The sequence below is a fragment of the Acinonyx jubatus genome, chromosome X, assembly GCF_027475565.1.
Source record: "Acinonyx jubatus isolate Ajub_Pintada_27869175 chromosome X, VMU_Ajub_asm_v1.0, whole genome shotgun sequence".
In the NCBI taxonomy this organism is placed as follows: Eukaryota; Metazoa; Chordata; class Mammalia; order Carnivora; family Felidae; genus Acinonyx; species Acinonyx jubatus.
In genome coordinates this window covers 45,156,253-45,182,109 of record NC_069389.1, presented here as the reverse complement: position 1 = coordinate 45,182,109, position 25,857 = coordinate 45,156,253, and the positions used below count along the sequence as shown (strand labels likewise).

General features: G+C 38.5%; 1 protein-coding gene across 1 annotated transcript in view; it reads left to right on the top strand.

The window, feature by feature from the left end:
- Positions 1 to 25,857, top strand: part of HUWE1 (HECT, UBA and WWE domain containing E3 ubiquitin protein ligase 1) — a 164,489-nt gene that overhangs the window by 110,633 nt on the left and 27,999 nt on the right. The window contains exons 30-49 of the mRNA XM_027053498.2: positions 179 to 395; positions 804 to 926; positions 1,871 to 2,108; positions 2,498 to 2,728; positions 4,011 to 4,133; positions 4,632 to 4,727; positions 5,314 to 5,583; positions 7,499 to 7,651; positions 9,219 to 9,346; positions 9,573 to 9,654; positions 10,309 to 10,485; positions 10,946 to 11,105; positions 11,382 to 11,740; positions 14,608 to 14,803; positions 16,028 to 16,195; positions 17,279 to 17,424; positions 17,842 to 17,908; positions 18,883 to 19,097; positions 22,656 to 22,867; positions 23,310 to 23,492. Coding sequence (XP_026909299.2) covers positions 179 to 395; positions 804 to 926; positions 1,871 to 2,108; positions 2,498 to 2,728; positions 4,011 to 4,133; positions 4,632 to 4,727; positions 5,314 to 5,583; positions 7,499 to 7,651; positions 9,219 to 9,346; positions 9,573 to 9,654; positions 10,309 to 10,485; positions 10,946 to 11,105; positions 11,382 to 11,740; positions 14,608 to 14,803; positions 16,028 to 16,195; positions 17,279 to 17,424; positions 17,842 to 17,908; positions 18,883 to 19,097; positions 22,656 to 22,867; positions 23,310 to 23,492 — 3,544 coding nt within the window. The remainder of the gene's footprint in view (positions 1 to 178; positions 396 to 803; positions 927 to 1,870; positions 2,109 to 2,497; positions 2,729 to 4,010; positions 4,134 to 4,631; positions 4,728 to 5,313; positions 5,584 to 7,498; positions 7,652 to 9,218; positions 9,347 to 9,572; positions 9,655 to 10,308; positions 10,486 to 10,945; positions 11,106 to 11,381; positions 11,741 to 14,607; positions 14,804 to 16,027; positions 16,196 to 17,278; positions 17,425 to 17,841; positions 17,909 to 18,882; positions 19,098 to 22,655; positions 22,868 to 23,309; positions 23,493 to 25,857) is intronic.

Here is a 25,857-nt window from a genome sequence, read left to right as displayed (position 1 = left end):
TTCAAAAGAGGCATTTATTCTCTGGAACTTCCTTTTTGGATTGTCAGATGTAGAAACAAATCCAGGTGTTTGTGTGGGAGGAAGTGGTCGATCATAAAAATATATCGTCAGTAATGTCAGTTATAATGAAACCATTCTGAGAGTACTCTCATGCCTTATTTTGACTTTTGGGTTCCAGCTTCCTCCAGATTAGGCCGAGCACTTGCTGAACTATTTGGACTCCTTGTTAAACTTTGCGTGGGGTCTCCTGTCCGCCAGAGAAGGAGCCATCATGCTGCCAGCACCACCACAGCACCGACACCTGCTGCTCGATCCACAGCTTCAGCCCTCACTAAGCTCCTCACAAAGGGCTTATCTTGGCAACCTCCACCATATACACCTACTCCCCGCTTCAGGTGAGATTCTGCTTGAGATACAGAATCAAATTCATTGCTTTTCTACTTAAATGGAGAGTGAACCACTGAACTAGAGGACTTGAAAGGTCCCCTGTTAACTATAGATGTGTAGCCTACATGCAGTTTAATGTACTGTCTTGGTTTTTCTTAGTCTAGAATATAGAGATTTTTCAAGTATTTATAATCAAACTATATTTCAGTAACCTTGTATTTTTTCCTAGGTGTAAAAATCATCACCTTTTTTGCTTTAGAAATTTTAACAACCAGACTAGCCACCCACCTGAATTCCAGTCAGTCTCTCAGTCACTTCAGTACAATGTTAAATTTTACTCTAGGCTTCTACATGAATTTTCCTACTACTTCTGTGAATGCTTCAGAGAAGTCTAAAATTTTTTTCCCCTCTTTCAGGCTGACATTCTTCATCTGTTCCGTTGGTTTTACATCTCCAATGCTGTTTGATGAGAGGAAATATCCTTACCACCTCATGCTGCAGAAATTTCTCTGCTCTGGAGGCCACAATGCTCTTTTTGAGTAAGAATCAAGTTGTTTCATAGAGAAGCATTTTTTGGAGTTTGGTCTTTCTGTGTGCCTTAGCACACAACTTTCTACATCACCTGTCCTGTGACCCTGAGATACATAGAGACAGCCATTAGTTACACCCTTTTACATTCTGGGAACTAGACATATTTGTCTGTCTTCTTGGAGGTTGGGATTCACCCTTAGAGGTGTTCATAAGGGTCTCTGCTTTTTCTCATTTGGTTTTTAGTGCTTGGTACATATTTTTCTAATAGACTTGTCTTTTTCTATTGTTTCTCTGACTGATAATTTTTCTCCTTCTCTTAGTCTGAAGATTCTAAGCTGAATTTCACTTTTTTATCGAAGTATAGTTGACATATAGTTTTCTGTTTGTTTCAGGTGTACAACATTATGATTTGATGGTTTTGTGCATTATGCAGTTTTCATCCCAATAAGTGTAGTTACCATCTGTCACCATACAAAGTTATTATAATGTTATTAGCTTCATTCCCTATGCCACAGTTTTCATTTCTGTGAAGTGCTTGTGTTTTATAACTAAGTTTGTACTTCTTAATCCCCTTCACCTATTTTACCCATTCCCCTACTCCCTTCCCTTCTGGTAACCACTTTTGTTTTTTTGTTTGTTCAGTTTGGCTTTGAAAAGTAAAGCTAAAAGTGGTAATCATTTTGCAGTCTGTATGTGTATCAAATCATCACATTGTATACCTTGAACTTACATATGTTATATGTCAGTAATACCCCAATAAATCTGGAGTAAACCCTCCTCCCCAAAAAAGATAAAGCTAATAAATATTGGATAGATTAGCAGCTGTAGCTCTAAGAGGAGGGACGTGTAGTGCCAGTGTAGATACTGGGAACCTTCTGAATGACCCCCCCCCCCCCCCCGCCATCTACAATACTAATACTCTCTGTATATACTTTTTCTTTTTTGAATTTAGAACTTTCAACTGGGCTCTGTCCATGGGAGGCAAAGTTCCTGTTGCTGAGGGATTAGAACATTCAGATTTACCTGATGGCACAGGAGAATTCCTAGATGCCTGGCTAATGCTAGTGGAGAAGATGGTGAATCCCACCACGGTGCTTGAATCTCCACATTCACTGCCTGCCAAATTGCCTGGAGGCGTCCAGAACTTCCCACAATTCAGTGCCCTCCGCTTCCTTGTGGTAACTCAGAAAGTGAGTATTGAGCATTCTGAAACCAAGACAAATTTCTCATGCTGATTAGGTAGCTCTCCTTCTTTTTGGTCCTTAATGAAATAACTTGATTGTTGGAGAACCATTGGATCATACTCCCAGATAAGGGCTGCCTTACAGAAGAGGGGGATAGAGACCATTGGAGAATATGCTGTGGTGTAAATATTTGAACTGTAAACTTGAGATTGGTTCTTTAGATTGGGTTCAATGCTCCTTCTGTGTGCTTCTTCATGCCCCCTCAGTACTGACCAAGGATTTTGTTGTTGGCACTGACCTTTTGTGGAAAGACTTTCCCATAAGTCCTTGACTTACTCCTCCAGTAGCTTTGAATTGAGATAGAATGATCACGCAGCTTTTCAAATGATTTCTAGGCAGCCTTTACTTGCATCAAGAACCTTTGGAACCGGAAACCCCTGAAGGTATATGGTGGGCGAATGGCTGAGTCCATGCTGGCCATCCTATGCCACATTCTCCGAGGAGAACCTGTGATTCGAGAGAGACTAAGCAAAGAGAAGGAGGGGTCTCGAGGAGAAGAGGACACAGGGCAAGAAGAAGGTGGCTCTCGCCGGGAACCTCAAGTCAACCAGCAGCAACTGCAACAGGTAGGGTCCTAGCCTCCCACTCCAGGGCCTAGGCTTTGCACCTGATAGAGTATACTGCTTGTGGGTTTTCTAAGTTTACATGCCACTGAGTGCCTGGTCCTCTTAGATAGGAGATACGTTTAAATTTGTTCCCTCTTAGCATTTCTTTTTTCTCCTGAGAAAGCTGGAGTGTAATTTTCATGCTCCTAACAGGTAAAAGATTTGTGTCCTCCCAAGCATGTTGTTAAGTATTAAAACTTTTTTACAGTATTCTCAATAGGCTGTGGCTGCCATGTTCTTTGGACACAAACTGTTCTCAGCTACTTTCTCATTAATCTGTAGAGGGAAAGGGTAGGGGTATCGTGACCCAAATTTATTCTCCAACAGAGCTCTCTGAAACCTTATCTACAAAACTTTTGTTTGTTGTCTTTAAGTAAATATATAAACCACATTTTGAAAATTGGAGGCTAGAAGCAGACTGAGGAGGCTCTACAATCCTGACAACTCAGTATCACGGAGCATTTAGCATATTCCTCTGGGAATTTATGTGTGTATGCGTGCTCTCTTTATGTCTAGAGTCCTTTTTAAATACAAATATGTCTTTTAAATATACATATATAACTATTAAATGATCACTTTAAGAAAATTTGGAAATACAACAAAATATTTTTAAAGGCATTCGTAATGTCAGCAGAAAAGATGGGTTTTCATCACTTGATTTTATGTCTAATTAACATCATACAGTATGTAGAATTGTACTGCTGTCATTAAGAAAATGGGTGATTTTTTAGCTTCCTATCATTCTTTTATTACTGGATGTTAATCCTCTTATTTGATGTTGTAAATCAGTGGTGTATAGTTTCTTTTTGTACATATCTTTCTGTACATCTCATGATTATTTCCTAGTAATAAAATGTCTGGGTCAGTTTCTCAGGCTCTTGTTCTGTTGCCAGTTTGTTTTCCAGAAGAGTGGGGATCCATTTTTGCTTCTGTGTATGAATCTCAATCTGTGAATTAGAGTGATCCTGTTCATGGTAATAAACATCTAGCCCCGTTTTCTTAGAGGATAGAATTGAGAATCACCTTGGCTCCCTGCCCCAATGTGTAGCTCTGATGTTTGAATGCTGTGGAAGCACCAAATGGAAAGGATTGTTTATTTACTTAACTGCCTTAGCTTATTACTGTTCTCAGTTCATATGAAGTTAGAAAACCTTGTTTTCATCTTGGAAGGGTTTCTACCTTTTAAAAATGTATTTGAATTTCTCTTTTATTGTGGTTCTGAGATCCTGCATTCTTTTTGTAGCTCATGGACATGGGCTTCACAAGGGAACATGCCATGGAGGCCCTCTTGAACACCAGCACCATGGAGCAGGCCACAGAGTACCTTCTAACCCACCCTCCCCCAATCATGGGAGGAGTTGTTCGAGTAAGTTGGCTTAGCAGTTGTAATTTTCTAGGGCATTGGTTTGGCTGCTGCTATGTTTTTTCTTCTGTTGTGTTTCCATCATTGGTCTTCCCTTCTATAAACTACTTGTCATTTTCAGACTTCTGCATGCCAGTATTTTTGTTTTGTGATAACACTGTTCTAGAATGTAATAAGCAGAAGCTTCCTATCTCCCAGCCATGTAAATTACTGGACTTTTTTTTGCAGAAGAACTCTTAGTATCCACAGTCAGGAAGCAATAGAAGAAATGCTTTTCTGAAATGCAGACTAGGTAGTCACATTGAAGTCCCCTTCCTATGCTTAATTTCATTGTGATTTCCCCTCTTTGGTTTTGTAGCAACCAGGTAAGCCTAGGATTTGAATTTAGAGAGCAGCATTCAGGGCACCTTCTCTTTTTCTCTAAAGCTTGAGCACAGGATGTCTGATTTCTTGTGAGTTGTTATGTGTTTTGTTGCTGGATTTTCTGTTGCTTCTCTGTAGGATCTGAGTATGTCGGAAGAGGACCAGATGATGAGAGCAATTGCCATGTCTCTAGGACAGGATATCCCAATGGATCAAAGAGCGGAATCACCTGAGGTAACTAGGACATAGGACATCCAAAAGGGTCTGACAACATTAATCTTTACTGTTTTTATGAACATTCTGCTACTACTGCAATGTAATTGGTGGAATTAATGTCTAAAGAAACGTCATGAGAGTATTCATTCATCCCAACCTTGCCATCACTGATCTACATTGTACTGACCTGAAGCTAAGTGAGGCAGATGAAATGTTAACCTTTACTGTCAAATAAGAGACCCAAAATATACCTGGTAATTAGGCCAATCTTGGCTTGTCTGTTCTTAAATAACAATTGCTTCAGTTTACTTAGACTGGCAGAGAATGCAGGACCATTTCTCCAGGTGATTTTCTTGGGAGGGTGTGATACAGGATGCTGCAAATAAATTTGCAATGCTTTGGGAGTTAGAAGTGTCTTTCTCTGCTTTTCCTGTCTTGCCTTAGCCTTTGTGGCTGCCCTCATGAATAATTGCCACGCCTAAGAACATATCTCCTGCTTGAGGAGAAAGGTAGTAGGTATTCAGTATGGTAGGGCCAGTACATTTTTAGAGTATTCTGTCTTCACCTCTCCCATATGCTATCATTCTTCCTTCCCCGCCTCCAGGAAGTTGCTTGTCGGAAGGAGGAGGAGGAACGGAAAGCTCGGGAAAAGCAGGAGGAGGAAGAAGCTAAATGTCTAGAGAAGTTCCAGGATGCTGATCCATTGGAACAAGATGAGCTCCACACTTTCACAGATACCATGTTGCCAGGCTGCTTTCACCTTCTTGATGAGCTGCCGGACACAGTATACCGGGTGTGTGATCTGATCATGACCGCAATCAAACGTAATGGAGCTGACTATCGAGACATGATTCTGAAGCAAGTAGTCAATCAGGTGAGCTCTCCAGGAGCCAGAAGAAAGGAGTGTGTGAAGTGGTTTTTTTGCCATCCATCAAAATCTGATTTATTATTATTTTTTTAAATAAAACTGTTGGCTTGGGGCTTGGAGGGTTTTGTTTTGTTTTTGCATTTTGCCTGATATGGATATATTCTCTTTGAATTCTTTAGATCTGGTAATCTTGCTGTTTCTTGAGTGTTCCCTGCAAAAAGTGAATAAACTACTTAACAAAAAAAATACCTTTTCAAGGAAAAAACAAAGCTTTCTTTTTCTAGGCATCTCCTCTGAAATTCATCCAAAACGTTCCAAATGTGTCTCACTCTTGAGCCAAGTTAGTCCCCTTGGACTAACCGTGAATAAATGTTTTATTTTCCCTCTCCTATGCAACCACTTTGACAAGTCCCCATCCTGATTAATAGTTGTGACCTGATATTTGTCTTCTTTTAAAGTGTTTTTCTTTATTATGAAATTAACGTGTACTAGTTACATGAAAAGGATAAGAAATAACCCTGAATCCCCACACAAAAAGATAGTTAATATTTTAGTCCTATTTACCTTTTTTTTTTTAACTGTTCATGTTTTTAAATCATTGGAATCTTCTTTTGTATATTTTTTTAAGTCAAGAGAGCAGAGGAAGAAATCAAAAAGTGATTTATGTGGGGTGCCTGGGTGGCTCAGTCAGTTAGGCATCTGATTTCAGCTCAGTTCATGATCTCATGGTGTGTGGGTTCAAGCCCCGTGTCGGGCTCTGTGCTGACAGCTCAGAGCCTGTAGCCTGCTTCAGATTCTGTGTCTCCCTCTCTCTCTGTCCCTCCCCGCCTCATGTTCTGTCTCTCTCTGTCTCTGAAAAATGAATAAACCTTAAAAAAATGTTTTTTTAAGTGATATATGTAAACATAATAATTTTAGTGTATGGAGATAGCACAAAAGTAAAAGGAGAACTGGGTAAACCTTTTTCCCAAGATAGGATCTAGGTTTAGTTATCTTTTATATTAAGAGCTTATAGAAATGGTTTTAAGAAAACTAAAACCTAGAAAACAGCAATTATGTCAAATTTATAAGAAATTGAACATGCAGACTAAAGACCAACATTTCTAACATTCTGGTTTATTTTTGTTTTTAATGGTAATTCTGTGGCAATTGTAGTAAAAGATTGTTGATGGAAATGTAAGTTGGAGAACCTTTGGGGTTGACTTACATGCACCAGAAATTAAAAATGTTTTTAATTTTTTTTGTTTATTTTTGAGAGAGAGACTGTGCCTGAGTGAGGAAGGACAGAGAGGGAGGGAGACACAGAATCCAAAGCAGGCTCCAGGCTTCAGGCTCCACGCTGTTAATGCAAAGCCCAACACGGGACTCGAATTCAGTGAACCATGAGATCAGGACCTGAGCTGAAGTCAGATGCTTAACCAACTGAGTCACCCAGGCACCCCTAGATTTTTTTTTTAATGTTAATTTTTGAGAGAGACAGAGTGTGAGCGGGGAAGGGGCAGAGAGAGAGAGGGAGACAAAGAATCTGAAACAGGCTCCAGGCTCTGAGATATTCACACAGAGCCTGACGCAGGGCTCTAACTCAGGGACCATGAGATCATGACTTGAGCCAAAGTTGGACACTTAACTTAGTGAGCCACCCAGGCACCCAGAAATTTTTTAAATATTCATTTCCTTTAAGTTAAAATTGAGGCTTCTTGTAATCTAGCCTAAGAAACTCCTCTTTTTAGAAGCAATCCTTTCATAGCATGCATCTTTTGATACACTAAATCCCTTTAGTTAACATTTTATTATTCACTCATCCTTCTTCAGCAAATGTGTTGGGAGTGGAGGGAGTGTTTTATAAGGTTAAGGATGTTTTAACAAACCTTCCATACTCTATCTACAGTTACCTGACTTGGCCACTTCTCTGCTTTTCTAGGTGTGGGAAGCTGCTGATGTGTTGATCAAAGCTGCTCTTCCCCTGACAACGAGTGACACAAAAACTGTGTCAGAGTGGATCAGTCAGATGGCCACCCTGCCCCAAGCCTCCAATTTAGCTACTAGAATCTTGCTTTTAACACTGCTTTTTGAGGTAAGATTTAGATCTTTTGGTTCCTGTAATTCATCATTAAAGAACTATAAAACACCTACCATTTGAGACCTTCAAGAAGGTAGAATTGTAAGACATGATCTCTTCATTTCATGAGCCCACAGTGTCCGATAGGCTATAAGACATATAATTAAGTACAGTATGCAGTGTTCTGTGCCACATGAATAGTATAAAGAATTTTCTCTGAGTTCAGGAGGAGGGCACATGTATCACTTCTGGCTAATGAGGGAAGAGCTTCTCAGAACAAGTGTTAATTAATTGAATCATGTCTTAGAGGATTTGGGGGGTGGTAGTTATAAGGTTTTTAGAATGACTATCCCAGTACAGTTGTGGGATAGTTTGGCCTCTCTGAGGAAACCTAACTGGTAGACAAAAGGTGGGGTCAGATGTGGAAATTGGATGATGGGCATCAGATAGAATCTGATTCTTCCTTCATACTTGGTCAATCAACAGATTATTTTAAGCAAGAGAATGGCCAGGACATGTTCTTGTTTCATCCTACATAGGAATTAGGAGGCAACTGACCTTGAACAAGTGACTCTTCATTTGTAGGTCAGGCTTAACAGTAAAACCTGAACTTAACGGAGTAAACCCTTTACAAGAACTCAGGAGATTAAGTCCAGTGTATGTGTCAAATTGTGTGTTTACAGTCTTGGGGTTTTCCTTTTTTGATGGAAGTGGTAATTCTTATTATAGCACTTGTGAATAAATAACTTTTGGGAAGGATTGCAAAGTACTGGATGCAGGGTCCCCAATAACATTATAATACAGATGTAAATCACTCATGAATCTCCCCCCCCTTTTAAAAATCACAAGTAACAGTCTTTAATTTTTTTCTACTCCTTTTTTATGCATTTAAAATAATTAGGATCAGACCATTTTAAAAAAGAAAATTCTGTATTTTGTTCTCTCGGTATTATGAATATTTTCCATGTCATGTATACATTCCATCTTTTGGATGTCCCCTAGTTTAAGTAATTGCCTATTGGACATTTAAATTACTTCCAGTGCAGCCCCTATAAAGGAACTACTTTATAGTGTAGCACCTGTAGGGGAACTACTAACTAACTGTTGCTATGTTTAATTATTCCATCTTCCTGGAAAGAATATAAAGGTTCTCTGTAAATCAGAAGCTTTTCAACTTCAACATAATTAAGATTATATTTCCTAGATGGTAATCCTTAATGATAATGATATTAATGATCCTAATAACAGCTTCTGTATAAGTACATACTAATGTGCCAGGAAATGCGTTGGGCATTAGAGTGAACAAGTATACACACACACACACACACACACACACACACACTTCATTTAATCCCCACAATTAACATTCGAAGTAGAAATTATTGCTTCCTATGACCCCTGAGGGTCTAAACACTGAAGGCCTAGAGAATTTAAGTAACTCAGATCACACAGCTAGTAGGTGGTAGAGGTGGAATTTTAATTCAGCAGTTCTCTTAGTGTTCAGCTTTGTGTTTTCCTATACTGTGCCAATCCTTAATGGTGAATAGAAGTTGTATTTATTTTTTTTTTTTTGGCCAATTAGGAGTTGAAGCTACCTTGTGCCTGGGTCGTTGAATCTAGTGGCATCCTTAATGTCCTAATCAAACTCTTGGAAGTGGTTCAACCCTGCCTACAGGCCGCCAAGGAGCAAAAAGAGGTCCAGACCCCGAAGTGAGTGATCTTGTATCTCACCTGGTTTCATTTCTGTTCCTCTCAGACTTGGGCCCTATAGCTCAGGCCCTAAATCAAGCACTTTTCTAGAGCATGTATGGGGCAAATCTTGTGTACCTTTTGTGGTTTGAAAATAGATGAGGTGCCTAATAAAATCACGTTAAGTTTTCCCATATTGTACAGGTTTTCTGGCTTGCCCAAAGTAAATCATTTCTTTCTTTTTTAGGTGGATCACCCCCGTGTTGCTCCTGATAGATTTCTATGAGAAGACAGCCATCTCTTCAAAAAGGAGAGCCCAAATGACTAAGGTATATAATACATAGTTGACAAAACTGCTTAGCCTCTTGAGGTAAGAATAGACCAGAAGAGAATATGGTAGAGTAGTAAAGAATGAATGGAAAGCTGCCTGATCACGACCTAAATCTCTTGAGGGATCTCAGTAGCTATATTTTTCTTCTGAATGGCGAGTTAAAATTATTTTTTATGGAGCTTCTGGGTGAAGGACCCTAGAACTTACCTGGAAGAAAATGTTAAAGGAGTGTGCTATCTCCAGAGGAGAGAGTGGCTTCTATATGAAGGACTGAGTGTGCAGCAATTCCTACAAAAGCCAAGTGCTTTTTATACAAAAATTATATAGGCCACATTATCTCAGTGCCTTCTCAGAAACAGAAATTTGGTTCCTGTACATTTGAACTAATGTTTCCCATTTGTGGAAAACAGTTGGAAACAAAAGAAAAGCAGAGGATTGCAGGACAAGGGTGTAGAGGTCTTCATGCTTACGGAAGGGATCAGGAATGTGAGAATTAATGTATACAAAAAACTTCTCTTGGTTCTCAAAATTCTACTAAATGTTCACAGTATTCTTTCTTTTTCCTGGTTAGCTTTAGCAGTGAACAGTTACTGTTTCTTCTAACAACCAAACTTGTAGAAAATACAAAGAAATTTTTTGTTTTTGTATTTAGTATCTACAGTCCAACAACAACAACTGGCGCTGGTTTGATGACCGCTCTGGGCGTTGGTGTAGTTACAGTGCAAGCAACAACAGCACTATTGATTCTGCCTGGAAATCTGGAGAGACGAGTGTGCGTTTCACTGCAGGCCGAAGAAGATACACTGTCCAGTTCACTACAATGGTGCAGGTACGTGCTCACTCAGTGCTGTAAACTTCTTTGAAAAGAGGGAAGATGCTGAGTATGCCTTTTGGTTTGCTTCTTCCTGAACCAGACGTCCTGACATGTGTTACAAGAAGCGCTATTACCACTACTAAATTCGGTATAGCTGACAGAGAATGGAGTCTTCCTAAAGTCATTAGTTAGACCGTGAGTCTGTTGTTTATGGCAATTTGATACTGTTCCAACCAGAAATGATTTTAAGTGTTAGGGATGGTATATACTCTATTGGAAAGTTTCCAGTTTGTTATAGGGCCTTGTGTATGCTGCTTTACTTTTGGGGACCTTCAGGCTTTCTCTCTGTAGGTGATAAGGATGGGAAAAGTTGCCAGGGTTCCTTCCTATTGCAGCATTTTACCTGGGAGTTCCAGCCCCTCTTATAGTTTCCTTTTCTTTTGTAGAGCTGTTCTTTGTCTTCTTGAATTTCTAGGTTAATGAGGAAACAGGGAATCGGCGCCCTGTGATGCTGACTCTCCTGAGGGTACCACGGCTGAATAAAAACTCAAAAAATAGCAATGGACAGGAACTAGAGAAGACGCTGGAAGAAAGCAAAGAAATGGATATCAAACGTAAAGAAAATAAACCCAGTGGTATGGACCTTCAGTTTTGAATCTTTCAAGGAGTGTTACATAAAGCTTCATGTGCCTTTATGGCTTAAGTTTTGGCCAATTTTATCATGAGTGATTTCTTACCCATCATATTGCTTGGTGACTTAAAGATACACAGTCCCTTTTATCTGGTCCTAGAATTGGTGTTTGGTATATTTTTTAATAGAGACAAACCCAAGTGCTTGACCTAGCTATGCAGGAGAGACATGGAAGGAAATGTCAAATTAAACTTCTGAACTCTTACTTTCTCATTTGTAGATACTCCTTTGGCCCTAGAGAGTACAAATACTGAAAAGGAGACGAGCCTGGAAGAAACAAAAATTGGGGAGATCCTGATCCAGGGCCTGACAGAGGATATGGTGACTGTTTTAATCCGGGCCTGTGTGAGCATGCTAGGAGTCCCTGTAGACCCAGACACTTTGCATGCCACCCTTCGTCTCTGCCTGAGACTCACCCGAGACCACAAATACGACATGATGTTTGCAGAGCTAAAGAGTACCCGCATGATCTTGAATTTGACCCAGAGTTCAGGCTTCAATGGGTTTACCCCCCTGGTCACCCTTCTTTTAAGACATATCATTGAGGATCCCTGCACCCTCCGTCATACCATGGAAAAGGTGAGTCTTTTTGATGTCAGAAGCTGGTTTAGCTTTATATCATACCTTTGTTCTCCTTGATCTTAGATACATTTCTGGTTTTTCATAGGGTATATAACTAGATACACAAACTATATGTTTTGTACAGCAAACTTTCCCAGCTGTGTGCTCAAGTGCTTGCTTACATATGAAAGATCGTCCCATTGAATGATTTTTTTTTTAACTAGAAAATAACATTTTCTGTCCTTAACATTTACTACAGTAATAAATCTTACCTATAAAGTCCTCTTTGGCAGTATAGGTTTTTTGAACCAAAAACTGTTAATGAGGAACTGGGATACCTTTCACCAAGTATATGTGTTAAAGTTGATTCCCTTATAGGAGTATTTCTCATGTATTCACCTGTGAGCACATTTTCCAAACACTATTTTGGAGTTGTAAAAGTAGTAAAGTTTTGGGAATATTATAATAGGCCAGACACTTTAATAAGCATTTGCAGATACCCGTTGTGCAGATTGGAAAATTAAGACGTTTATATGTTTATTTTAGGAAACACAAAGCAGTGGAAAAAATGACAAAGTAATTAGAAAAGAGAAAAATGTTTATGGGGCACATGGGTGGCTCAGGTCATGATCTCGCAGTTCATAAGTTCCAGCTCTGCATCAGGCTGCCTGCTGTCAGCACAGAGCCTGCTTCACATCCTCTGTCCCCTTTTCTCTCTTCCCCTTCCCCACTCACGCACATTCTCTCTCAAAAATAAATTTTTTAAAACATGAAAAAAATTTTGTAACGTCAACATAAGACCTCAAAGGGGAGAAGTAGGGAGGACAAATGTCTTATTTCCTCCTATTAATTCTTTGTCAACAGTCATCATGTGAATGTTATTGGACTTCCATTTTCCTCTCTTGGGACACTGTTTCCTACATTTATAATTAGTGTTGCAATTTGCATTTTTGTGCATGGTTTTGTCACATTTAAGGTTTGTTTTTCTCAGAGATTCCTAGAAATTGGGTGAAAACGTATGAGTATTTTTTAACTTGCTTGCCAAAAAGGTGGAACCACTTTATACTTCTGTGTGTATGAGTATACATCTCGCATTCATTCACCCAGCCTATTTGATTTCATCTGACAGGAGCAAAATCAAAAGAAGGAACACTATTAAAAACAGCATATATACTGATCCAGGGCAAGAGACAGCCCAACAGGGAAGAAACAGCTACATACAGATAGAATTCTGACTTAAAAACAAAATATTTAAAACGTTTAACGTTTATACAACTTAAAAAATGCTAGGAAGGGGCACTGGGGTTGGCTCGCATCTGACTCTTGATTTCCGCTCAGGTCATGATCTTATGGTTTGTGATTTAAAGCCCTGCATTGGGCTCTGTGCTGACAGTGTGGAGCCTGCTTGGGGTTCTCTCTTTCTCCCTCTCTTTGCCCCTCCCCTGCTCAGTCTCTCTCTCTCAAAATAAATAAAACTTCAATTTTTTTTAAATGCTAAGGGGGCGCCTAGGTGACTAAGTCGGTTAAGCGTCTAACTCTTGATTTCAGCGCAGGTCATGATCTCATGGTTTGTGGGTTTAGGCGCCACGTCAGGCTCTGTGCTAGCAGTTGTGGAGCCTGCTTGGGATTCTGTCTGTCTCTCTCTCTCTGCCCCTCCCCTGCTCACTCGCTCTCACAATAAATTAATAAACATTTTTAAAAAATTTAATGCCTGGAAAATACAGGTTCTTGTTGGATAAGAGCTTTCTAAGCTTAATTGTATTTAGGATTATGAGGAGGAAAGGAAGATCAGTGGCAGTTTTAATGTATCAAGTTGGCAAAATGTAAATGCTTGATAATATCCATTGAAGGTATGGGTATGGACAACCAGGCATACTCTTACTTTTTTGGTAGGAGTGGAAATTGGTGCAGCCACATTGGAGGGCAATTTGGTACTGTCAGTTTGAGATATTCTTTGACCTAGAAATTCTATGACTAGGAATTTATTTGATAATTAAAGTCAAGTATGCCAAGGTACATATACAAGAATGTTCACTATAGAAGAAACTGGAGATCTAATGTCCAGCAGAGGACTGGATAACTAAATTACAGCACATTCTTTATAGTGAAATTAGACTTTTCAGTATTTAAAAAATGAGAGTTTAGGATTATAGCTTTACAGGCAAGATATTGGGGTTAATATGTTCAACTAAAGAGATGACTGATTTGTTAAGGAAAGCATTAAGGTTCCAAAAGATGTTTGTGAACATAGTTCACAAAGGAATGATAATGGAAAATACGGTAGTTATTTTCTTTATACCTTCTTGTATTTTCTATTGATTAATGAGTCCTTTTGTGAAGACCAAAAGCATAATGTGTAAGCCCTATAGTTTCAGAGCAAGCCATCTGTAAATAGTTCAGTATTTCCTGTGTCTAAGACTGATTATTGACTTTGAGGCATAAAGAAACGTTTAATTTCGTTCTTAAACACTGAGTGGATATTGGTATTGCATATTTTTAGAGTTTGAACCATTCTGGTTTAAAATTGGGACAGCATTTGGGAAGGCTAGGAGCTGGCACTTACGTGTGAGGGCTATAATTTAGATGATCAGTGGTCTAGATACATTTCCCAATTTCTATAAAGATAACATGCCATCTGTTATAATAATTGATAGTTTTGGGATGTGCTGGATTCTGTAACTTTTTATAAGCCACATATTTTGAATCAGGAAGGAATGGGACTTAAAAGACCCAAGTGCATCTTTTCCCAAAAACCTAAAACTATCATCCAGTGTCTTGAGGCAGAGTTTGGATAGTATTTTAATCCTTGGTAACTCTTCCTTGAATGCAATTGGAGTTTTAGAAAGTGGTCATTAATCCACATTGCTTCTTCCTTTCTTTACTAGGTGGTTCGCTCAGCAGCTACAAGTGGAGCTGGTAGCACTACCTCTGGTGTTGTATCTGGCAGCCTTGGTTCTCGGGAGATCAATTATATCCTTCGTGTCCTGGGGCCAGCTGCATGCCGCAATCCAGACATTTTCACTGAAGTAGCCAATTGCTGTATCCGCATTGCCCTTCCAGCCCCTCGAGGCTCAGGAACTGGTGAGTTTCTCCCCTTCTCCTGGCCTTTGAGACATTGAAGTCTATGGCCTAGTATAACCCCAGAGATAACTTGGAAAGCTTCCTTAAGCAAGTGTTGGGACATGTGGGCCAGCTCAGAGGTACTTCAATATTTCTTATGTCTGTCTGTCTATCTTACTTGCCCTGTGGTAATCCCTGCCAGAGACACCAAGGACTCATTTGGTCTAGTCCTTGCCCTCAAAGAATTTGTCTTAGTGTGACAACAGAGTGTGAATGGTTTACAGATAAAGTGGTAATTGAGGGACAAGTGGACATGTGACTCACATGGTACAGTAGGAAGTACACTGTATCATCAGTGTGTTCTTGCCCAAAATGTTTGGCCCATATTTAATTATGAGGAAGCAATTAAATGCAAATTTTGAGACATTCTATAAGACAGCTCACCTGCACTCTACAAAAATATTAATGTCATAAAGGGAAAAAAAATGCAAGGTTCTCCTAGATGATGAAACTAGAAAGAACTACCAACCATGATGGGACTCTGGACCCAGGTAAAGAGATTTGGAGAAATTTGAATACTGTATATTAGATGATTATATCTGTGTTAAATGCCTTGGGTGTTAATGATGGTATTATGGTTATGTAGAAAAATATCTTTGATCTTAGCATCTAGATGAAAAGCATATGGGTGCTTTACTAACCTTTCAACTTTTCTGTAGGGTTGTGGAGGGAGAGTTGTGTTTTGTTTTGTTTTGTTTTTTAATAAAATGTTGGGAAGGGAGCTAGTTATTTTTGGAAGCCCCCAGATATGTGCCTGACCTCCTGTGCTGGGCATGTCTCCTGTATGATCTCATTTAATCCTCAAATTTTAGGAATGAAAAAAGAATAATTTTAGGAGTGAGAAAATTAAGGTTTGTTGAAGTAATCTGGCCAGTGATCCTGTAACAGAACTGGATTTCAAAACCAAGTCTCCCCCAACTGCAAAGCCTATACTCTTTTTACTATTTGGTACTGCTGTAATAAATTCTGTGGGATTTAGGGAAAGTAAAAGCTAGATTTCCTAGTAGGCTACTTGAACGTTGTTTGGAAATGGCCTTTTGTCCCAAGCATGTGTGTTTATACAAACCCCCTTCTGAGTTTTTATTAGTAATCAAGTATAGGTACTGGTTATGAGTCTTTATCAGTAATCAAGTATAGGTACTGGTTCACTGTTGACTGATTTTTCTCTTTCTGACTTTGGCTTAGCTTCAGATGATGAATTTGAGAATCTTAGAATTAAAGGTCCTAATGCTGTACAGCTAGTGAAGACGACCCCTTTGAAGCCCTCACCTCTGCCTGTCATTCCTGATACCATCAAGGAAGTGATCTATGATATGCTGAATGCCCTGGCTGCATACCATGCTCCAGAGGAAGGTATGTATCTAGTCTACTTCAGGAGGCCGGGCACTTTGCCTGGATCTCTCAACCAACTTATGGCATAGTGAGCACTCCTTGTGTGCCCATGTGCACTTCTCTGAAAAAACCAGTGGTCATACATTATGACAGATGGCAAGGTAGTGGTGAGTCTTAAAGCAAGGCATCTGACCTTGTGGGGGTGACCTATAGGAAGGTTTCTTAGAACAAGTGGTTTCTGAAATAAGTCTTGAATGATAAGAATGAGAATGCTGACATATGAGAGTCTATCCCATACAGAGGGAAGAATGAACAAAGATTAAAGAGGAGATAATGGCATCTTGTGGGCAGGAAAATTTATACCAAAAAGTCTCTAATGTTTTCATTCTCTTTGTTGCTAAAACATCTTTGTTTCCAAAAAAACTGGGATCAGTATTAGAAGGTGTGATTAGGCTTCCTGACCTTTGAGACCACCATCCCAATCTACCTTTATTCCTAGTTAAGGTGCTGCTTGTAAGTACTGGTAAAGTCATGAGTGAATTAATTGGAACTTAAGATTGCATTCCAGTCATATCCTTCAGGATTTTATTTAGGACATACTTAATTGATAGGTCCCACAGAATTGCCAAAAATTGGTGAATATAATCTTTAATTAAGTCAAAATATGAGTCTTTGGTGCTTTTCATCTATTGAGCACTTTGATCCATATAGAGCTTCTTGCTTCTACAACCATAGAACCTTTATTCTACCTCACATATCAGCCCCACCCCCCAAAATAATTTAGCTTATATAGCTAGGGTAACCATTTATTGATCTCTGTTGCACTAGGTATAATACCAAGTATGTTCATTTAAGCTTAGTTGTGAAGCTGAGGAAAGTGAGAAAAATAAGTAAATTGCTTGTGGTCACAAAACTAGTTAGTAAAACAATGAGGCTTTCAGCCATGCTCTCTTGGTCATAACTACGTTTCTCCTCTTAAGTGAAAGTCTAGCCACATCACTATGTAAATAGTCATAGTAAGTGAAGTGAAATTGACCAAGCTGCCAAATAGGCATTAGCATTGCATAGTTATTAATGAGTTTTGTTTTGTTTTTGTTTTTCTAGCAGAGAAATCTGATCCTAAACCTGGGGGTATGACCCAAGAGGTTGGCCAGCTCCTGCAAGACATGGGTGATGATGTATACCAGCAGTACCGGTCACTTACTCGTCAGGGCAGTGACTTTGATGCACAGTCAGGTTTTTCCATTAATGTAAGTCAATTCCAACCTCCTGTCTTCCTTCTCGCTTTCTGATACCTACGTGTTCTCCATATTTAAGGTTATGCCAGGGAAATTTCAAAGGTATTAATTTTGATGTATCTGTAAATTATCTGTTACCTAAGATTGAAGATAAATTTGGGGTATCCCTGGGATTTTTCTCTCTTTGGATTGGAAATATTAAATTCATTTTTCATTCTCATTGTCCCTTGTACGTGCCCCCAATCTTCCAGTCACTGTTTATAATGATAGCTTCCCACAGATTATAGTATGTACGGAGTGAAGATGGTTAAAAGATCAGCCACAGGGAGTCTGTAGCATTCGTAATGAGTACCCTGGGAAGGGTTCCTACCATTTAGAGACAACTGTCTCTGAAATTAATAATGGCTCAGGGGTATTCTTCCTCCATAGAGTCAGGTCTTTGCTGCAGATGGTACCTCCACTGAGACTTCCACATCTGGGACATCCCAAGGAGAAGGTAATGGTTTACTTTTCTCCCTCTTTTGTTGTTACTTTCTTGAGAGAACAAAGAAACTGTGGGTGTCCTGGGCAGGGGATATGGGAATACAGGCATAATTGTCACATTTACTTGTCTAAGTGAACTTTTCTCAAGGGTGAGCTCCATGTTTTATAAGTAAAGGATTTCTCTATGCTAAAATTAGTAGAACTGTGACTTACCTAACAAAGTAATGGTTGCTGTGGTGAGATCTTTTAGATCTACTCTTTAAACCACCACATATATTTCTTATGGTGGGTTTTATGCTGGCGTATAGAGCTTTGGTGCCAGTGACATAATTCTAGCCATAAACCTTGCATGGTGGATTCTAGCAGTGTTACCAGAGCCCATTGGCTACTTAGTCAACAATTAGAGAAATGTCACATGGAAACAACTCTAAGGATACCTTCCAAGAGATGCTGCTTCTTGGATAGGAAAGATCTTTGAGATCTAACCAAGGAGATACCATACTTAATATAACTGCTGGAATGGAGGCATGCTGGGATAAGGTACAGTGGGCACATGTACCCACTATGTCTCTGTATTCCTGGATGAGACAGGAAAGTATTTATGGAGGAGATCAGAATTTGAATTAAGTTAGATAAGTAAATGTGTGCCAGGGAGACATGTGGGAAGGAAAGGTAAAAGGGGGTACATAAGGCGTCTTTGGAGAACTCTTAGTACAGTATTTCTGGAGTGCAAAATTTTGTATAAAAGGAGGGAAATGGCAGAAGATATGTGAACAGTTGGGCAAAGCCTCCCTGCTGCACCATATCCACAGATTATATCTGAGACCTGTCATCCTATGTGTCCTTCCACTGCATTATGAGGAGGACATTCCATTTGTATCAGTGACCTAAAGTGGAATAGAAGTAGTATTCTCTTTCCACATAAGGCTTGATGTTTGCCAGTATTTCAGTGTGAAATTGAACCAGTGTTTGACTCTTTCTGAACAGCATCAACTCCAGAAGAGTCTCGTGATGGGAAGAAAGATAAAGAAGGGGACCGAGCCTCTGAGGAAGGCAAGCAGAAGGGCAAGGGCAGCAAACCTTTAATGCCCACCTCCACTATTCTCCGTCTTCTGGCAGAGTTGGTGAGGTCCTATGTTGGTATCGCTACTCTGATTGCCAACTACAGCTACACTGTGGGCCAGTCTGAGCTGATTAAAGAGGTAATATTTCTAGTCTGTTTAAGATTTGATACTGTCATCATTTGGATACAAATGTGTCAGACAGTTTGCTAGGAACCTGCACATGTTAGCCCAATGTTGAGAGGCAGAGGCCTCTTAGACACGTTAAAGAAGCTAGGCTTTTCCCCATGATGCAGAGCTATCGGGCTCATTACAGGGAGTGAGTTTGTGCCATTTGTTAATTTGTTTGCAGAAAATCACTTGTTCTGCAGTGTAAAGACTGCAAAACGCAAGATTTGGAGTCAGACCAATTAGGAATCTGATGTAGATAGCAATCTAGTAATGCAGGATCTTGGTGAAGTTGTTGGGAAAAAAATGGGTGAGTTGAAGAGATGTTTTAAAGGTAGAAATGGATCTTTGGAAAATAAAAACAAAATCAAGGATTCCGATGTTTCTTGTTTTATGTTTTTCTATTCCTTTTATGTTAGAAGAAATGGCTTGAAGAGAAAATGTGTAATTTGAAAGGTATCTGTGGTTTGTCTACATAAGGGTGTCTAGGGGACAGTAGAATAAGCCAAATAGACAAAATGGCTGTTTATCTTCCAGATATACTCACACCTGTGCAAAGACACCTGATATGGTAATAGTATTGGTAACATAGAACATAAGGAAAGCCTAAATGTTTATCAGAGCTGTGGGAAAGAAATGTCTTGATATGGAATTATCTTCAGGTTAGATTTTTCAAATGAGAGGGCACTTTAAGAAACTAGATCATGTTCCCATATACATAAAAGGGGTGCCCAAGGAGATTTTTTTCAAAAAGGGAACCTTGTTTGGGAGGTTATATTTTAATTTCATGGTTAGTAAGCAGTAAATGGTCTGAGAGTAGAGTAGGGGCATTAATGTTGCAGGCAAAGAATATGAAATCAGCTGCCATTTTTAAGCTAGTTTTACTTTAATCTGAGTTTTTTAAAATACATACAAAAATATGCAATTCCTGAATGAGTCGTTAGTTTTTCTTGGATGACTATTACCCAAATTAAAACATTAAAAACTCCACAAAAGCTTACCCCTTCATGTCTTTCTACAGCTCCCCCTCCCTTTTAAACTTCCATAATGTCAACCATTATCTTGAGTTCTGTTGTCATAGATTGGTTTTGCACTTTATATAAATAGAATCATACAGTGTATATTCCTTTGTTTGCAATATCCATTTTTGTGTGTGGTAGTAGTTTATTTGCTGTATAGGATTCCATTGTGTGAATGTAACACATTCTTGTCCATTCTAGTGCTAATAGACAATTGGGTAGTTTTCCATTTTACAGGTATTGAAAGTAGTGTTGCTACAGTCCATTCTTATATATGTCTTGGTGAACGTATACAGTTGACTCTCGAACAACGCAGGGATATTAAGGGTGCTGACACCTCCTTCCCCTCTCCTCACGTATGTAGTTGAAAATCTGCATAAACTGTTGACTCCCCCAAATATTTTACTAATATCCTCCTGTTGACCAGAAACTTTACCAATATCATAAACACTCCATTAACACATATTTTGTATGGTTACATATATTAGAGGGAGAAAAATGTTATTACCCCTGAGAAAAAATAAAATTGTAATTTCTGCTTGGATCACTAATTCTTAGATTGTTGCAACTTTGAGCTGAAACTCTTAAATACAAATTTGCTTGTTCACAATTTTTTTTAATTAAATAGAAAAAACAATTTAATCAAAACTATTTAATTTCAAATGAAAAGGCAGTAAGGGAAATAAAGACTTGCTAATGGTTTCAGTAAAAAAAAATTGTAAGGTAGAGAAAATGTATTTACAGTATGGCACCAATATATTGAAAAAAAATCTGCATATAAGTGGACCCACACAGTTCAAATCCGTGTTATTCAAGGATAAACTGGATTGTTTCTATTAGGTGTTAACATGCCTAAGGAGTAGAATTGCTGGTCTCTTCAGCTTTAGCAAATGGCACCAAAAGTTTTCCAGAGTGGTTGTGTCCATTTATATTATTACCAAGCACAGCATATGGTATGCTTGCCATACCTCCTTGCCAACACTTGGTATTTTCTTATTTTTCATTTTAGCTGTTCTGGTGGATTACTACAAATCCACTAGATTTTGCATTATGGTTAAAATATCCTTTTCTGTATTGGCTATTTGGATATTCTCCTGTGAGGTGTCCAAGTCTTATATTCTTGTTCTCTACTGAATTTTTTACATATTCTAGATACAAGTCCTTTGTGGAGTTATGTATACTAAATATACATTAGGCTTTTATTTCAAAGCTTTTACTCATTATGCCAGTTGTAGTTAATATAAGCATTCCTTGTGGAATAAGACATTTAATTGCAAATTTATTAAGTATCTATTATGTGTCACATGACCTTGTGGTACTGGGTACTCCTAGGTGATTTACAAATACTGTTGATTAATCCTTACCTCAGCACTAGAAGGTTGTTGGTATTGCTCCCCTTAATAGAGAAGTAGAGAAGGCTCAGAAAGGTTAGTAACTTGTTCAAGGCCAAACTGCAGAGTAACAGGATTAGAATTGGAATCCAGGTCTCTGGTTATAAATCCAAGTCTTTTACTACATCACCCTGCTTTCCCAAATTGCAAAGCTTTTTTTCCAGTTTTTACTAATAATGTTACATAACATATTTACACAATTTTGTATTTTATTCAGTACTGGGGAATTTTTATTTCTAATAGTTCCATCTTAACCTAGCCACCGTATCTAATTTTCCAGACTCTAGAATTCTTCAGTGCAGTTTTTATTGAGGCAAAATTTATATAAAATCAAGCATTTTAAAGTGTACCGTTGAGTGGCATTTGGTACATTCAGTGTTATACAGCCATCCTTTCTAATTAACTCCAAAATTTTGATCCAATATCTGCTTAAATGACAATAGAACTAAGTTTCTTTCTAATATAAAGAATTATCAGGACAGAAGTCCTTGTTAGAAGGAACAAGTGTCACGTAATTTCTTTCCCTTGTTGGGCCTTTTTTTGCTATTTACTTTGCATTAAATATTCTTGCATATCTATCTGTGGCTGTGCTGTTTCTCTTTTAAATGCCTATTTTTAGCCTAGGGTCCTTAGCACATTATAGGTATCAGTAAACATTACAACTTAATTGAATACGTGAAGGCATTATAGCACTTAATTATGAACAAGATTTGAATCCTTGCCATTGGTTAAGTTCTTTGCACAGGCCCTGTTTCTTTGGGCCTCATATTACCCATCTGTCAGAATGGGAAAATACTGAACTTGCCTTAACTGTTCTATAGGTTTACTGTGAACAGTTCTTTTAAATACCACACATAAAAATGTTTTGAGAAATATCAAGTAACCTATAAATGAAAATGTGTAAACTAGTGAGAAATGAGTGGAGTTTAAAAGCATAAAATCTGGATTTGCTCACTTAGTTTGTACTTTCAAACCTTGGTTTTCTCATCTGTAAAGTGGACCTGATAATCACTGACTGGGTGACTTGAAGGATCAACTTTGTGTATGTGTACCTTGTTGATGTGCAAACAATATGGCATAATTATGCTTGTGAGTAAATGTCATAATTAATGATTTTTCAGGACTGCAGTGTGCTAGCCTTTGTTCTGGACCACCTCCTCCCACATACCCAGAATGCAGAAGACAAGGACACACCTGCCCTGGCCCGCCTATTCCTCGCAAGCCTAGCTGCTGCAGGGAGTGGCACAGATGCCCAAGTAGCCCTTGTGAATGAAGTAAAAGCAGCTCTGGGACGGGCACTGGCTATGGCTGAGAGTACAGAGAAACATGCCAGGTAAAACCCATGCCTGACCTAGTGCTGATAATCAGTAGCATCTCCTTACTCCATTCTTGGCCTGTGGGATTCCTAGCACTTGAACAAGAGTTCTGGTCACACTGGCACTGTATATTCTCTGGTCCTCTCAAATAGTTCTAGTGCCTCAAAATACCTAGAGAACTGATTACATTTGGAGGAGGGTAAACAGCTTAGAACAAAGGGATGTTGTCATTATAGTTCTGATATCTTCAAGAAATTGAGCAGATTATTCAGTCTTATTTTTTAAATTATGTGTAAAGAAAATTAAGAATGCTACCACTCGGAGTGAGCTCTCACCTGTTTAAATGTTACTTCCAGAAGGAAACACAGGGCACCAGGAGGGTTATCTGAGGCCGATTAGTTTAAGACTCCTAAGAATGGGCAGTATTCATATGATAGAGGTGTCAAACTTCTCTCCCAGGCTTCAAGCAGTGATGTGTATCATCAGTACTATCATGGAGTCCTGCCCCTCAACGTCCAGCTTCTACAGCAGTGCCACAGCCAAGACCCAGCACAATGGCATGAACAACATTATTCGACTCTTCCTGAAGAAAGGACTGGTTAATGACCTGGCAAGAGTGCCTCATAGCCTGGACCTGTCCAGGTAAAATTATTCCTGAACTCCAGCTGCAGGCTTTTGCCCTCTCTTTAATCATGCTGCTTTTATTTCTTCATTTGCTTGTGTTTCATGTATCCTCACCAGAATCAGTAGTGAGCCACTGGTGTGATAGGAAAAGTTTGGGTATAGGTGGGAACCTGAGTTCTTAGTATTGTGGTTTTTAAGTAAGGCACTTGCCTTTCTTTAGACCTTAGTTTTCTCATTTGCTTCAAACTCAAGAGTTGGACTGTATCAGTAATTTTTTCCCCAAGATTCCCCCATCTTAATTAAAAGTAACCTTTTATTATAAGATTATATGTATATCATGAAAAATGCAGATGAGCAAAAGTAAATACTGGGTTTCTACCACCAGATATCACTGTTACTTTACTGCATTCTTCGATGGTTTTTTCATATACATACAAAATGTGTTTTTTACTAAAATGATATTATATATGCTGTTGTATAATCTAGGTTGGTTAGGGTTTTTTGTTTTTCCAGTTATAAATCTCTACCTTGCTTTTATAAGTAAATTTTCATCATATATAACACCCAAATCCATATTCAGGAATTTTTGTCTGAACCAGAATCTAGTTACAGACCTTGCATTACATCTAGCTATATCCTCTGAATCTGTTATTCTAACACAGAATCTTAATTAATTTTTTAATTTTCATTTTATTTCTGCTAATGACACTAACTTGTTAAGGTGACCAGGCCTGCTGTCTTGCTGGAATGTTTTGCCTTCTAGATTTGGTCCATTTGGTTCAATGCAGTGTCATTTAACTTGTTCCTTTACTCCCTGTTTTCTGTTAACTTCTAATTAGAGCTAGAGGCTTAATGGAGCAATTTGAAATTATTGGTTAGGATATATCATAAATGAGGTGTATCTCATATTCCATCATGGGGAGACACATCTCTTTGAACTGTCATTAATAATCATGATAAAATTGACTTACTCTAGAGTAGAGTACTGTTAAATTTCCCCCCTTCTTATTAGAAAGTAGCCTATATTACTGTTTTGGTGCTATATAAATGTCTGGTTTCCTATCAGCCGTATACCTAATTAATGATCTTAACACCAACTGATAATCCTTTCCTGTGTCAGTTTTTTTGGGGATTATCAATGACTTTTCTAATTTCTGTCATTCCTTCGACATTATTAGCTGGCATTTTTCTGTGACAGCCTCAGTTCAAGGGGGAGAGTCTGGTTACCCTGAAATACAGTTCCTACTTAAGAGGCAGGATAAAAACTTAATTTTTTTTCTTAAGTCACTAATTTTTAGAGTAAAGTCAAAATAGATTTAATCACCACCTCAAATGCAACTTTTCTCTGGTTTTTCTGTTTTTATTGATTTTTTTTTTAAGCCAGTGATTGAATTATTTGGATCTCTGCAGTCATTATTCTTTTCCATTACACCTTTGGCCCATGGGGCCTCTTCAAGTTGATTTTTGTCCTCTTGATACAAGCTCATTAATTTTTTAAAAACATTTAAAAATTTTAGACTCACAGTGTAATGAGCACCATATGTTTCATGTAGATTAACCAGTGGTTATCATTCTGTCCTATTTGCTTTAGTTCCTCCTCTCCTTCCCTCTTTTAGGAGCAGAGTCATTTGAAGTTCGTTGCAGACAACATGATGCTTAACCTCTGAATACTTTAGCATGTGTCTCCTAAGAATAAACATTCCTATACGTGGCTAGAATATCGTCACATCTAAGAAATTTTACCATTGATATAATAGGATTCAACATGTAGTTCATATTCCAATATCCCCAGTTATTCCAAGTATGTCTTTATAGCTTGGGAGAGAGCGTTTTAATCCAGCATCCAGTGAGCATCACTAATTGCATCTGATGTTATGTGTATCTTGTTTTTTTATGACAGTTGACTATTTTGAAGATTCTGGAAGGCGCCAAATGTCTCATAGAATATTCCATAACCTGAATTTGTCTAATTGCTTCCTTATGGCTAGGTTCAGGTTAAACTTCTGGCATGAATACTACTACATGGGTGATATTTGCCCTTGGTGCATCACATCAGGAGACACATAATGCTAATTTGTCCCATTATTGGTGATGCTAAGTTTGATCACATAAACATTAGCTTTCCCTTTTGTACTTAATAAATGTTTTATGGGTGATGCTTTGAGTTCATATGAAGATTACATGAATATCTTGTGCCCTGAAGATTTTTAACTCAGTAGGTTAGCATTTATTGGTGATCCCTGCCTGGATCGCTTACATTGCTGTTCGAAAAGTGAGGATTTCTGATTTTCTCGTTCCTGTTTATTAGCAGGCATTCTTTTATAATGAAGATTTCCTTCTGCTTATGTTTGTATCCCTGTGGCTGCAGTTTCTTTTTATATTT